Genomic DNA, 14,690 nt, shown 5'->3' on the forward strand with positions numbered 1-14,690 from the left:
TCATTTTCTTTTCTCCATGATCCTCTTACCCATTTTGCCTTCTGCCACATGTTTCTGTTTTGAACCCCCCCCCCTATGAGCAGTAAGGTAATGTTGTAATTGCTTTCTTCAGCTCCATCGGCCCAAGAAGAGGAAAGAGGCTCCTTATTCTAAATAGTCCATAAACGATACTGAGTATTTCCCAGCAGGAATCATCTATCAGATTATTTTATAATGCTGAACCAACCAGCGATGTTGAAAAATAAAACAGTAGTTTGAATGTCAAAGTTGATAGCAGTCAGGAAATCATTTATTTATTATAAAAATATCAAAGAGACACAAATCTGAAAACGTGTGTGTGTGTGTATGTGTCCCAGTTGGATGTGGCTAACAGCTGTTTGAGGCTCTGAGGGATGCTACCAGATGTCCTATCTATCTATCTATCTATCTATCTATCTATCTATCTCTCTGTCGCGAGTGGAACTTTCTGAATCATTGTCACTGACAAAAAGAGCAACCTAACGAGTGTGTGTTGTATATGTGTGTGTGGGAGTCTTGAGTGTAGTAACACACACACATGATGCCATCTGCAGTGTGAAAAAAACCCTTGGAGCTTTGGTATATTTGGTATTTCAATATCGTTCAGCAGCACGATGACGCATTGGTACACGCTGTTGCCTCACAGCAAGATGGTCACAGGTTCGAATCCCGCTCGGGGCCTTTCTGGAGGAGTTACCGTGTTTCTCTCCGGGTTATCCAGCTTCCTCCTGTAACCAGAAACATGCAAATTAGGTGAATTGGTTACGATAAATTGTCCATAGGGGAGTGTGTGTGTGTGAATGATTGTCTTTCTGTGGCCTGTGATGATCTGGTGGTTTGTCCAGGGTGTCCCCCTGCCTCCTCCCGTTCACTGCTGGGATAGGCTGCAGCGGTTCAAAGCGGTTCAGAAGATGAATGAGAGGAACGTTTATTCATTCCCGCCCACTTTAGCCACTTGATCCACCAATCAGGAAGTCCAATAAACGGTGGTCAGTCAGGAAAATATCCCACTAAAATTCACTTCAGGATGTAAAACATATATTGTGCGTATTAGAGAATCATGCATTAATATACATATTCCATAATTTCGCATAATATTGGGAGACAATTTCAAATAGCGAGAAATAAAAACAAATACTTACTGTAATAAAACCAATTATGATACTAAAATACTTTTTGAATACTAAACGCATCGATTTCCATCTTGAATATACACATGAACACCCGCTCTCTTAATGCTGAGGTTATAATTGTTTCCAAGCAGCTCTTTGATGGCTGAGTCACTAAACATGTCCTCTATCACGTCCCGATAAGAAGAACATCAGTTTAAAGGAGGCGACTGGTTCCTTTTCATCCCCCCTTCTCTCTCTCTCTCCCTCTGCATCTCTCCATCCTCCCACTGCTTTCACAATGGTGTGCTAAGACAGGGAAAGATAGGGCAAATCCCTCTACTGAGCAGAGAGAGGGGGGGGGGGAGGAGACACTTCCTTGAACACTCCTCTCATCTCTCGTTCTCTGCCTCCAGTGTCGTTACAAAATCTTACTCACCAGTGTTTTGTGCTCACATATGATCTGCCCATCAGGCTGCTCATGTTTATATCTTTGTTGTTTTTATAGATTTACCCTTTTTTTTCTGGAAACTTTGTGTTTCTGCTCCATTTGATCAGGCCCGCCTTGATAAAGACATTTGTTATCTCAGTGGGACACACCTGGTTAAAATAAAAGCTAAATGAAATACTGTAAATAAGACTTAAACTGCAAAAAGCAAATTACTAATGATCTACTGGTTGTTTAAAGTTCCAAACCATATCAATCCTACTAAATGTAATTGTTAGAGAAATCTCAATAGCATCCCTATTCTGTTAGGAAGCGGAACAGAATACATTTAGTTTGTGCTGTACAATCAAACAGCATCTTAAGATAACAAGGACCTCATTTCAGTCATGAAAAATGTGCATATTTACTATTAACCAGGGAACAAATGTGCCAAAATATTAATCTTTAAGACTGACTACACTGCAACAATTCGGCTGACGCGTCCACACTAACATCAGCGTCATAAATGGGGCTTTGTCACCCTCCAGTGGAGTTTACAAAACCAACAGGCTGCAGTCAACATTGTTAAACTGAGGAAAATGTGCTTTTAAACATGCTTCTATTCTGGTCCTGGATGCCAGTCAGTTTATCTACGTGGCCCCCAATATAGGGCTATACATTCATAGGGTGTTAGTTTATGTATCTAACCCGCCCACCTGTGCCCCCACATCCCAGTCCCAACAGGTGATCTGCTCTGAGCATGGAGGTGTGTTGACGCCTTCCAGTGTCAGAGAGAAAATTGGAAAATCACATTTTTTTTGTCATGATTTTGTTTTTCTTTCATTGTTTTCACCGGATTGCACCGGTAGCTCGCCTTCCTTAAATGTCTTTTTTTTAAATTATTATTAGACGCCATGAAAAAGCGTAAAATACTCAGAAATAACAAATATAAAGTGAAGAACCAAGGATCTGCTCTTGAAACACACATACTGGTTAAATGTATTTATTTATTTTTAACATCTTTGCGGTGAAGCTCCGGAGCCTGAACGCGCGCAGGTCACGTGAACGCAGCACCGAACGGACACCGCGTGCACCGACTGTGCTGACGAGCCGCCGTAGCTTGCGGAAACAGCTGGTGCTTTCCGGCGCGTCAGCCCTGGCAGGGATCAAAGTTAAAGAATCAGACACCGAATAGACCCCGTTCGCCTTTCATCGAGTCCCCGGGACGTGTCATCCCGTGAACGCGTCTTTACCGGACACTTGTTTAATGACCGGCTCGTAGCCGGCGGGCTAACGGCAGCTAGCTCGATAACTTCGTGACTCCCGTAGAAACCGCAGCGTGTCTCTGTAGTTGCGTGAGGAAGTGTCGGCTGTGGAGTATCAGGCAGCGGATGTTTCTTATTGATTACTATTTAAAACATGGCTCATATTCATTATAAATTCTCCTCCAAGCTCAGCTCCGACACGGCGGTGTTCGCCGACCCGCGCATCACGCTGCTGGAGCTGAAGAGGCAGATCATGAGGAGGGAGAAGCTCCGCGCCGCGGACTGCGACCTGCAGATCACAAACGCGCAGACCAAAGAAGGTAAGTCATCATCCATTCGTGCGCGCGCGCGTGCGTGCGTCTCTTGATTGAACTTTGAAAGGAAACACGTGGTCCGTGGTTTGACAGTTTGGGGGGGGGGGGGGGGGGGGGGGTTGCGTCACATCTTTCAACTTGACTGGGGGGTCTGAATGAGCCGCATTCCTGCTGCGTGTGCGCTTCGCGGCCTCCTTTATTCTAGCCGGCCCGGTGGTGGTGGTGGTGGTGGATCAGCCCTGCCGGTAGCAGGTTCGAGTCCCAGCGTGGCACATGTGGGACAAAAATAGCAACGCTGGGGAGGGAGGCCAGAATGATCATGACCATGACGTCAGCGTGAGTCGGCCTAACGCAGGACAACGGAAGTCAATAAAAGGGTCGTCTGTGGTGGAAAGTTTGAGTTACAGTTTAATTAAGTCGTGTAAAATGTGTTTGTCTTTATTGTCTCTGAATATAAAGGTTTGGAACCAGCCTATGTGGCAGTTTTTATTTGAGCTGGAAATCCTCACAAGATCTTTTGATCTTCTAATTCTGGGTTTTAGATGCACAAAATTATACACACAAGGAAATATGGAACACCCAACCGAGCGATGCGCCTGTCTGAACGTGCCTGATGTATGGGTGTAACCTGGCTTTTAAATAGTTTTAAAGGTTTCACTCCCTTGTTGAGAGAGATAGATAGATATATTTGGGTCACTTTTTTTATTACATGTTATAGACTAAATGGTTGAGGGCTTAGAGGATTAATCACAAGATTGGTCATGTTTATCAAGTCAAGCCTGAAGACTTCATTTTTTTAAAAAGATCATACCAAATGGTAAATGCTACAACTAGAAAAGAACCAAGGAAACGCAAACGTCCACCAAGGCACAATAAAAAAATAACCTGGTCATGTATTTAAAAATTCCTGGAGCCACATGGTGATCTGGATCATCATCAAAAGGTTTTAAACTGATCTTGGTATCGTTGTACACCAACCATGAAAAGTGAATCAGAGTTTATGTCTATTTGTAACTGATTTTTGAATCCATAAATAAGATAATTCATATTTACTTGCATATTATTTTTTTTTTATGTGTGTATTTTGTGTCCTTGGCTTCAAACCCTCATTTCCTCCCTCAGAGTACACAGATGATGAAGGTCTGATCCCTAAAGGTTCCTCCGTCATCGTCAGAAGAATCCCCGTGATCGCAGTCAAATCCAGCTGGAACAGCAAGACCCGAAACGTGTAAGTTTTTTTTTTCTCTCTCTCTTTTAGTTTCGGCACGTAGCGCAGATGAATTCCGGTGCAGTTATTTGTGTTGATGTACAAGAGCCATCTCCTGAGAGCTTTCACGTCGACCTTCAGAGGTGTCGCACCGTGGTATTTAATGTCAGCTGAAACTTTTAAAATAAGCGATTGTACTAAATATTGGTCCAAAGGGGGAAGAACTGAAACTGATGGAGCTGCTGTGTTGTGTTCGGTTCACATCTACTCCTGAGCTGATTCTGGGTTAATGTAGGAAGTGTAGCCTGTAGAGCGAGGCTTACAGTCTGGTTTCATGTCGTGTGAGGAAGCTGAAGATCGTCCCTCTGTCTGCTCTAATGAAGTCTCTGTCGTTGCTTATTGTTCTTCTGCCTTTCCAGATTGGTTTTAAATAAAGCTTTTCTTTTCTTTCTTTTTTTGCGTTTCAGCGAGCGATCGAACAAGCCGCTTCACCACGCCTTTGGAGCCATCAGAGCAGTACGTAAACCAAACCACATCCCGCTGCAGCGGCAGCGTCACTAAACACACTGTTGCCGTTTTGTCCTTGAACATCGGCCCACAGTGAATAATTCGTTTTAACACGTGACTTTGAACGCCTTTGAGCTGTTACTGTCAGGAAGAGGAAGTGGTCACCGGGACTTGATTTATAGAGCGCTGCCGCTCATAGATGAATGACACTTTCCAACAATAAATATAAAATCGTAGTTTTTTTTTTTGCTGCTGTGTGAATTAGTTCTCTGGCCCGACCTGATTTGTGTTTCTCAGAACAAGTGTCTCCTAATCTTCCTAAATCTTTGAGTCTGGCGGACAAATACTAAAGAAATATTTTCTCGTGTTTTTTTTTTTTCTTTTTTTACTACCAATAAAGTTATTTGTAGGAAGCTGTCTTATGTATTATGTGTTTGACTTCACTGGAGCGCAACCACATTTAGCAGACATGAGTATCTGTCGTCATCGGAGCTTTCTGATCGATGGGGTTTGTCTGTAAAGACAACGTGAGTGAGTGCGTGAAAACGTGGTGAACGTCACATTAACAGCAGTGGAAACACAAACTACATTTCCCATAATGCCTTTTTGATAGTTTCTTCACGTATCTGAGTTTTAATAAAGCCAGAAACGAAGACTCCTTTCTGATTGGGCCCATGCATTGTATTTTAAATTAAACAAGTGACAATCCATTTAAACGAATATCATAATCTTGAGGTTAGATATGTACACATTTGGCACTCATTAATGTTACTGCTGCAGAGGAAGTCGAGTTTTTGCCAGGCGCTGTGTGTTTTTCCATCAGGAGGATTACTCAAAAAGGTTTGAGTCCATTTTTAGGAGAGTTGGGGATTGACCCAGATTTGCATGTTAAATGTTTGGCGCGTATTTATGCCGGATGCCGTCCCTGACGCAACCCTCTGCATTTAGTGATTAGTTTTTCTGAATTTGTTGGTGATTTGGATCATCATCTGGATTTGCAATATATTGAAATGATTCTTCAGCATTGTGGAATAGAAACAATTGCCAGATTCTTTCTTCTAGCTTCACGGAGAGTGCCTACAATTTTGGATCTGGATCCAAGTGAAATTTCAGATCTGGTAATCCACAAAGTTTTAATTTATAGGACTCCTGGGAAGTTAATTACAGTAAGATTGGAAAATGTCTTCAATGTCACTGATATTTAGTCAGAAACCAAAGTATTAGACGATTGAGTGGACGATGGTGTGGAATGATTTTAGGATCGCTACCGACTAGTGGACGACCACACAGCTTGTTCGACCGACGTGCATTCCTGCTGAGTCAGGATCACTGATTCTGTGTCTACACGCAGATGGCCAACCTGGCTGAGGTGGACGCATCCGAAGAGGAGAAGATAAACATGGTGGTTGCTCAGGCCTCCATTAAGTGAGTCACCTCTGCAACGCTTTCAATCCCATCTCTGCCTCCGTCCCGTCTTCCCTGTCTTTCTGTTTCTCCTTTTTCAGACGCCTCTCTTCTTATTACCAGGCTCCATATGTTGTCTTCCTCCTCCCAGTGTTTTGTGACTTCTTCCTTCCTCCCTTCACTTTAGATCCTCCCCTGCTTCTTCTACAACTGGCCTTTTTAGCAGTTGTGTCTTTCTCTCCGCAGCCAACCCAAGATTTTCGACGCTGCTCTTCCTGCCAACTACACCTGTTATCGCTGTGGAGATACTGGACACCACATCAGGAACTGTCCCACCAGTGGAGCCAGAACAGGACATGTGATGCAGTTCCTGTTGCAGATTTAATGAAGAAAATGATTTCATTATTGTGTATCTTTTATTCAATATTTGTGAGTCTGTAACGTGCTGTATGTGTTGATGGTGAGCCTAATGCCAAATGTTGATGCATTTGTATTTGACAGCAGGATAAAAGTGTGGAGGCACCGCTGAGGTTAAAGAAAAGCACAGGCATCCCTCGTTCCTTCATGGTGGAGGTGGACGGCCCCAATGTGAAGGGGGCCATGTTGACCAACTGTGGGCATTACGCTATTCCTGCCATGCACGCGTGAGACAAAAGTTCCATGTTTGTGCCTTTTGCTTTAAAGAAGTGGCGTAACATTTTAGGAAATGTGCTTGTGTGTGTGTGTTTAGTATTTCTGCTGAGCGGTAGATGAGAAGATGGATTCAAGAGACCAAGATGAACTGTCAGTCTGTTAGCTCAGCTTAGCATAAGAACTGGATACTTCCCAAGAAACAGTCCAATAGACTCTTTGGTGTTGGTCCAGATCCTAATGATGCCCCCCCCCACGCAAGGTCTACGATGCATCAGCCTGTCATCTGGATCTAAATACAAACCAGGGCATTTGAATCTATAGAGGTCGTGGAATATTTATCTTACTCCTGTAACAGAGTGCCTTCTCCCGCGAGAAGGCACTAAAGTTCTAAACTTGCCAAACGATATTAGTATCACCACATTTGCCTTTTTTGAATGAGCAGCACGTGAACGATTGTCTGTCCCGTAGCAAGGCGTACGCCATCGGCAAGAAGGAGAGGCCGCCGTTCCTTCCGAAGGAGCCGTCCCAGCCGGTAGATGAGGAGGAGCCTGTACCCGAGGAGCTCCTCTGTCTGCTCTGCCGTGACCTGCTGAGCGACGCCGTGGTCATCCCCTGCTGCGGAGGCAGCTACTGTGACGACTGTGAGTGTTTGATACAATCCTGATGCCGGTGGACGGCGTTCATATTGGAAGTGGAGGGAGGCGGCGTTTCGTCGATAGAATTAGAGAACCAATTTAACTGTACTTCTCTGGGATTATTGATGAAGTATATCAAATGATTGAATCGGAACCTCTCGCTCAGGTATTCGAACCGCCTTGCTGGATTCAGAGGAGCACGTCTGCCCAACTTGTAAAAAATCCAACGTCTCTCCGGACACCTTGGTCGCAAATAAGTTTCTCCGACAGGTGAATTTCTGAAGTGTAAAATCTGAGATGATATTACAGGTGGATGGAACCGGAATAAAAATACAGGATCTGTTTTACTGGACTTTTAAATCTCTGTTATTTCTCCCGACGCAGGCTGTGAACACCTTTGAGAACGAGCAAGGCCAAGCTAAGAGTCTGCAAGGACAGTGTGGCTCCTCCCAATCCCCGAATCCCCCCCCGACGCCTGTCGCCACACAGAGCCTCCCTCGGAAGTTTCACCAGTCAGAGCACATCTTGCAGGTGAAATGCGTAATAATGAGTCCGCTCTTTATTTCCAGTCAGTTCTTCAGTTCTCAGGGTGAGAACCACATATTTAAACTCACAAGACTTCATGGACATTCATAATTATGTTTTGGAGAGACGTTTGTCATTCTTCATGACCTTTCAACTTAAAGTTTCTCCTCTTTTGTTCTTCTTCTGGATCTACTTGGTCCGTCACACTCTATCGCCATGACGCTTTCATCCCCACAGGCCGCAGACACGCCGCCATCCCCCCAGGCGTGTGTGGCTGCTCACACGGCAACAGGCCCCGCCCCTGCTTCCATCGACCCGGGCACATCCCTCCGGATTGTTCAGGAGCCCCTGGAGATACCGCACAAGTAAATTCTCTGATGGATGCCGTGTGTATGGGTGATGCTGCTGCTGGTTGAAGAGATAAAACCTGATCTGATTTTTTTTTTTTTTCAAATATGAAATTGTTTTATTTTTCAGTTAATTTCTTGATAAAGCAAATTGTCACGGTCCCTTTCTGCGGCACATTTGATCTAATCCCTGGTGAAATGGTGAGGAACGTTCAAACACTGACGTGGCGCTGCGCTCTGTCTGCTGTTTGTTCAGACAGGCTGTAAAGAAGACACATGATGATTCGGCACTTGCTGCACTTCCTGTGCTGGTTTCAAACAAAGAGCCCTCCGCTGCTGTATCGCAGCTCACGCCACCGGTGAGGACACAGGTGCAGGTCGACTCCGCAGTGGAAGACCTGTCCCAATCAGCTGCTGTTAGTCCACAGCGGTCCTCTACAGGTCAGTGGTAACAAGGGCTACGTTCACATGTCTGCACTGAAGCAGCTCATTTTCATTTTTCTGTGTAAAATCTATGGATGTTTGTGTTTACAAAGTCCTGGGAAAAGAAATCCCCACATTTAGATATTTTTTTTAAATCTATATATTTTTGGATGAATTTGAAAACTGGCACTATTTTGGATTTTAAGGGCAAGTCCTGGGACAGCCGTCAACCTGCTGGGAAAGGTCAGTGAAACATGTTCATGCTCTATTATTATTTCTAGCATGGTATATTTTCTATATCCACTGTTTTAACGACGTTTCCTCTTTGTCCCTCAGCTCCTGTTCCACCGAAGCATGGAGTAAATCGAACATCCAGCTGTGTCCTCCCTTCCCCTCTGTCTCATCCTATCTAGCACCACCTCCACCTCTCTTTCTCCCCCCCCATTTCCACACGTTCCTCTCTGCTCAGCAGCCTCTCAACCGTTTTGCCCCTGGATACCAACCTGTTGCTCCGCTGTGGACACTTCAACCCCCCCAGGGTGCCCCTATCCCGTCTGTCTGCTCCTCCACCTCCACCCATCTCACCAAGGAGTGGTGCATGCGTCAGGGAAAGAGAAATGAAAGGTAAATGAAGCATTCAGCTGCTTTTTCAAAGCGCTTGTCTCCATCACAGGATATTGGAAGTTGTTGTTGGTAATTAACTGTTGAAGTAATGAATTGTTCCAGTTTTATCTTCTTTTGAATGTCTTTACTTCAATCACTGGAAACAAAGGAAACTTGAAGTAGATTTATTGAAACTTGTAGATTCTGTTTTGGGCAATGTTTCTATGGGTATTGTAATGTTTGACCCCCTTTTGTAACCGCTGCAGCGGTGTTGTAGGATAAGTAACATGACATATTGATCATGTCTCACTTGTTGCCCTCGCCCGCCACTCAGGTCTCCCCTCAGAACACAGACGTACAAGCGTTCCTCTTCTCCTTTGAATTCAAAATCCAAGTCCAGGTCGTCTCGTTCCTACTCTCGCTCTTCAAGTAGATCCAGATCACGTTCGTGCTCCAAAGGCAGATCGAGGTATTTTCTTCTTATTTCCAAGATTCGTAGTTTTTTTAGTTTTTTTTGTTGATTCTGCGTTTACATAAAATTATTCTTGGAACATTTTACATTTATTGTTGACTTGTATCAATGGTGAGCCTATTATACTCATCAGCAGTGCACATACACTTCAAGCGATACACGATGTTTGATATACTGATATCAATATATCAGATTGTAGTTTATTTATATTTTTACATGAACACAGAAAATACAACATTATGCTGGTGCCTTTTGATGCATAATACATAAATATTTTCTCATTTTCCCAAGGCCCCACTCGCCCGACTCCGGCCACAGAGACCTCCATTCACGCTCTCGTTCCTCACACTCCTACGGTTACAAACGCTCCCCAACACCCTCCTCTTCATCTTCACCTCGTGTAGGCCATAATTCCAGGTCCAAAACATCACCGGGTCGCCGCAAGTCCAGCCATCACAGTCGGCATCACGGTAAGAAATCCACTTCCGGCAAGCACAGCGCCAGGAGGCGAGGGGAAAGCTCAAGGGCCAGTTCACCCAGTTATCCGGATGCTCGACATGCAAAGAAAACGAGCAGCCCGAAGACAGACAGACAACAATACAAACAGGAATACAAAGACTGGTGTGAGAAATATTACAAAAGCTATGTCGGCCATCTAAATCAGCCGCCCTCGCCCTTGCCATTTCCCCAGTGGTTGGAAAGAGAGGAAAGCAGAAATCGCTCAAACACCAACTTGGAATCTCGCAAACATTTCCAAGGTAAAGGCATTGACTCTCCTCCATCGCGGTCATCCAGCGATAGACGCTCCCTGCCATCGCGTCCTTCTAATGAAAGACTCCCGATGCCGTCTCAGTCATCCGGGGACATCGGCCACGCTGCGGCCGAACATAAGGATCATCTAAGGACACGTCGGCGGCGGTGTGCCGAGAAGCAAAGCCAAAGTCGAAAGGATGATGAGCAGCAACTCGCACTGGATTTTACGAACCTCAGAACCTTAAAATGTGATCAAAATAGAGGGAAGAAATGTGAGAAGGACATAGAAAAGGAGTCCTCAGCAGGCGGCATCAGAAAGGACAAGAGGACAAACAGCACCGGCGCACAGCACACTCAGGATGCAGCTGCTGCCACTGAGGTCTTTGAGCTAACTCAGCTAATCTCGAAACCAGATAAACACTCTGGTAAAGACTCTGAAATATATGTCGGCGAAGAAAGGAATTTAGAAATAGAAAAAGGATGGAGAAGAGGCAAATATTCAGATTCTAGTCAATATGAGGAGAGACGGCACAAAGATAAGTCTAGCAAAAGGGCAGGCAGGGTAGAGGTGTGCGGATACAGAAACACCGCAGGCAGCAAGGCTTTTGACTCTGAATCAGAGAATCGAAAAAGGAAAGCGGAGGACGTGGAGAGAAGCTCTGTCGAGGCTGAAAGCGACACATTTCTGAAAACAGATTGTGCAGAAGTTCCCAAAATCCACACGAGTGATTCTCTAAATCCATTTCAGACAAAGAAGTCAAAAATAGAGAAGCAAAAGGAAAGTAAAAGAGGGCCTCTGTCAGTGAGAGACATCTGGGATGGAGAAGTAAAGGTGAAACCACAGAAGAAGATAAACATCAATATCAACATGCATGGAAAAATGAAGGATGAGTCCACTGAAAAAGCATGCTCGTCTGGAGAGGGCATCACGGGAAAACCAAAGGAAGAAATAAAGACGAGGAGTAGTGGAGAAGAGGAGAATGAAGGGGAGGCACTCGTATGGAAAAAAGCGACCTTCAGAGATGATGTGGGACAGACGGAAGAGGGCGAAGAAGGGAAGGACTCGGCCTCACAGAGTCGTGTTCTCAGAACAGCTGAGGAGCCGAAGGAGGGGAGCAAAGAACAGGAGGAATATGATGGGATGGGGGCGACTGATGAGAGGAGCAGCACAAAGGGAGGACAGGAGGAAGGGAGGAGAGTGAGGAATGACAGTGGAGGCCGACGAACCGGGGAGTTGGTTGCAGGTAACCAGGAGGAGCAGGTAGATGGAGGAAAAGGCAAAGGAGTCTCACCATCGGAGGCAAAGGTTGGATCGATGGAGGGGATGAAGCGGAGAATCAAGGAAGACATGAGGTCCAAGAACCACCATGATGGGCCCGACATCACAGAGGTCGATGAGAGGTGAGAGAAAGAAGAGCGATGCAGTCGGGCGTGTTAATCGGCTGTCGTTATGCAAACATGGAACTGGACCTCCAGATGTTTACAGATGTGTTTTGTGTTTCATGCAGCTGCCATGCGAATCATCAGGAGAGGAAAACCTCGGAGTTCAGCCAGGAGCGAGCCGCTGGCACAAAGGATGAGCTTGTGCTCATCAAGGTGCGTCTACCTGAGGGTTGGGGTTAGACAGGGCATCGCTATAGCATTTTAACTTTAATGCAGTAAGGGGAATTGAATAAAGTCTTTGTACAATATTACGCAACAACCAGTTCTCTTAAAGTTTGGGTTTTTATTTTCATTGAGTTGAACTGCAAGATGGTTTTCACTCCTGAATGCACGAGCACAAAAACCTTTTTGCAATCTGTCGCAGATCCCTCATTCCAAATGGGAAGAGGAAGAGTCTGAGGAGGAAGAGCAGCATGAAGGAGCGCTCGGAGTGCAAACGGATGCTCCAACGGCACGCGTACCGCCGTCATCATCCGTGTCTGTGACCGCAGAGGTGGAAGCGGAGAATAAACAGGGAATCGGGGAGAAAGAGAGCAACAGGGTCTGTTCTCACAGAAGTGTGGCTCCCTCTAGTGGCAAAGGGGGAATGATGAAGATGGACAGACTGACCGCCAAAGAGAAAGGGAACGAGAGAGAGAGCAGAACAAGAGAGGATGAGAAAGAGAGAAACAGGAATATAGAGGGGAGTTCCAGCAGCAAAGCCGCGCTCCAAATGAGTAATTCTCCTTCCTCCTCTCATCCCTACGTTTATTTGACGTCGCGTGACACGGAGAGGAGAGCCGGGCAGCTAGGGGACGACCAGGATAGCAGCAAGAGTTCCTGCAGTCCTGGTGGGAAACCATTGAGCTGCAGTGGATGGGAAGGCAGCGCGGTTAGAGAACAAGCACATGGAGATGTGTTCCTGGATCTGAAAGGAAAAGGCAAAGATCATTCCCCCTCCTACCCCAGGCTAGACTCGTCAGGTGACATTCCACATCGGCACAGACCGACATGGATACACCACTCTTCGCCTTCCTTCTCCCAAAGCGAACTTATGGGGGAAGGCTTAAAAGATGGACAGACCGAGTGGGAGGGATGGCGAGAGCTGGAGGAAGGGGAGAGGTCCAGCAGCAGAAGTAAGAGCAACGACTCATCAGAGAGCAGCGGCAGCAGCAGCAGCAGCAGCGGAGAAGAGGGGATGATGAAATCAAAGGAGAAGAAGAGACGAGACATCCCAGAGCTGCAGGAAGAAGGGGAGCAGAAGAAACACAAGATGTCTGAGAAACATGGTGATGGAGGTGAAGACAGGAGCAGCAGAGAGGGGGATGACACTGAAAGAGGGGAACGACTACACATTTAATGAAAGAAAGAAAAAATGTACTTGAATAATGTTCCTTTCTGTGTCCAAAATGTTCCTGGAGGATTCCTTGAACTTTCCCTTTGGGATGCTTTCTGCCTTGTTTTCCAATATGCATCAACCAAAATGAAATCCATCAAGAAGCTAGTATTAGTGCCAATGAATGAAAGCCAATGTGAAGCCTTTGACCTCTGACAGCAGTTGCACATGCTAGCAGCTAGCGGCTAGCTCAGGACTGCTACTGACAGCTTTATTTAGACCATCGCCTCTTTCATGATGGACTTTCTTTGATTTGTATTTCTCCGGAGCACACCGGGTGTGCGTAGAGGATTATTGGAAAGCGTGTGAGATTGATTTGAAACGCATACTGTGAATCCTTTTTATTTGAGTCTTTGCGTTTTGTTTCCTTTTGGATTTTGTGAATATTTGATTTACGAAGCTACTGGCTGGATCAACAGTACATTAGATGAAAGTTTAATTTATGAAGGAAATAAAAAAAAGGACAGCGTTGTGTTTTCTGTGTGGATGGCTTTTGTGGATTGACTCATTCATTAAAAATATATATATACATTAACATTGAGTGTCTCAATTGTCTAAGAAAGTCTCTGCAAGGTTGCAAACACAATTTCCTCTGAGAAAGAGCTTTAGCAATAGCTCTTCTGTATTAATGTTAGCACTTTGTCTCGGCTTTCATAGCGGACTTATTGCATTGCTGACATCGCTGCAGCACGAGGGCTGGCATCAATCTCCTCCAATTGTGATGGGGAAACGCACTTTTTTTTATTTCTCTATTGTGAATTTAGAAAGTCTGTCCTGATTTTGTTTTGATAATTATATGATCATTTCCTCTGTTGCCTCTTTGCACGCCCCGGCTGGTAGCTTCCCATCCAGACAGTGATGACAACAGCACTAGTATTGCTCACCTGTATGCCAGGTAAGCACAAATGTGTCCTGCTTTCAGACAGCGTGATAGTCTTTTTTTTTTTCATCTCTCCTTTATGCCTGTGATGTGCCAGCACTTCCTGCTAAAGCCTAAATTGTGTGTGTGTGTGTGTGGGTGTGTGTCTAGATTGGCTTGTTTGGGATTGCTCTCAGCTGCGATACATCCACATGATAACTAAGAAAAAGGGCCAAGTGTAACTCCTTGACATGATATGATGGTTTTTTTTGAGCGTTTGTCAGAAAAGAAATCACACAAACAGCTGTGAGAACATAAACACAAAAATGTCTAAAGTATGTAACTATCTGTGGCACAGCGTTCAGGGTCAC

At 45.1% G+C, this 14,690-nt stretch overlaps 1 protein-coding gene across 1 annotated transcript; it reads left to right on the plus strand.

Moving 5' to 3' along the window:
• Window positions 1-2,713: 2,713 nt before the first annotated feature.
• On the plus strand, window positions 2,714-13,929 carry LOC137905330 (E3 ubiquitin-protein ligase RBBP6-like). Its single transcript, XM_068749554.1, has 17 exons — window positions 2,714-3,139; window positions 4,256-4,361; window positions 4,808-4,856; window positions 6,199-6,272; window positions 6,498-6,609; window positions 6,756-6,895; window positions 7,353-7,525; window positions 7,686-7,789; window positions 7,904-8,050; window positions 8,282-8,409; window positions 8,648-8,832; window positions 9,021-9,055; window positions 9,134-9,438; window positions 9,752-9,886; window positions 10,181-12,043; window positions 12,151-12,238; window positions 12,450-13,929. Exons 1-17 carry the CDS (start codon window positions 2,974-2,976, stop codon window positions 13,422-13,424), a joined length of 4,785 nt encoding a protein of 1,594 aa, XP_068605655.1. The 5' UTR covers window positions 2,714-2,973; the 3' UTR covers window positions 13,425-13,929.
• The last annotated feature ends 761 nt before the right edge of the window (window positions 13,930-14,690 follow it).

The sequence above is a fragment of the Brachionichthys hirsutus genome, chromosome 16, assembly GCF_040956055.1.
Source record: "Brachionichthys hirsutus isolate HB-005 chromosome 16, CSIRO-AGI_Bhir_v1, whole genome shotgun sequence".
Classification (NCBI taxonomy): domain Eukaryota; kingdom Metazoa; phylum Chordata; class Actinopteri; order Lophiiformes; family Brachionichthyidae; genus Brachionichthys; species Brachionichthys hirsutus.

Excerpts from the sequence above, each read along its gene's own strand:
- LOC137905330 (XM_068749554.1), top strand. The coding sequence starts at position 2,974 with ATGGCTCATATTCATTATAAATTCTCCTCCAAGCTCAGCTCCGACACG. Across the intron at positions 7,790-7,903 it reads CAAATAAGTTTCTCCGACAG|GCTGTGAACACCTTTGAGAA; the intron begins GTGAATTTCTGA and ends CTCCCGACGCAG. Across the intron at positions 12,044-12,150 it reads ATCACAGAGGTCGATGAGAG|CTGCCATGCGAATCATCAGG; the intron begins GTGAGAGAAAGA and ends TGTTTCATGCAG.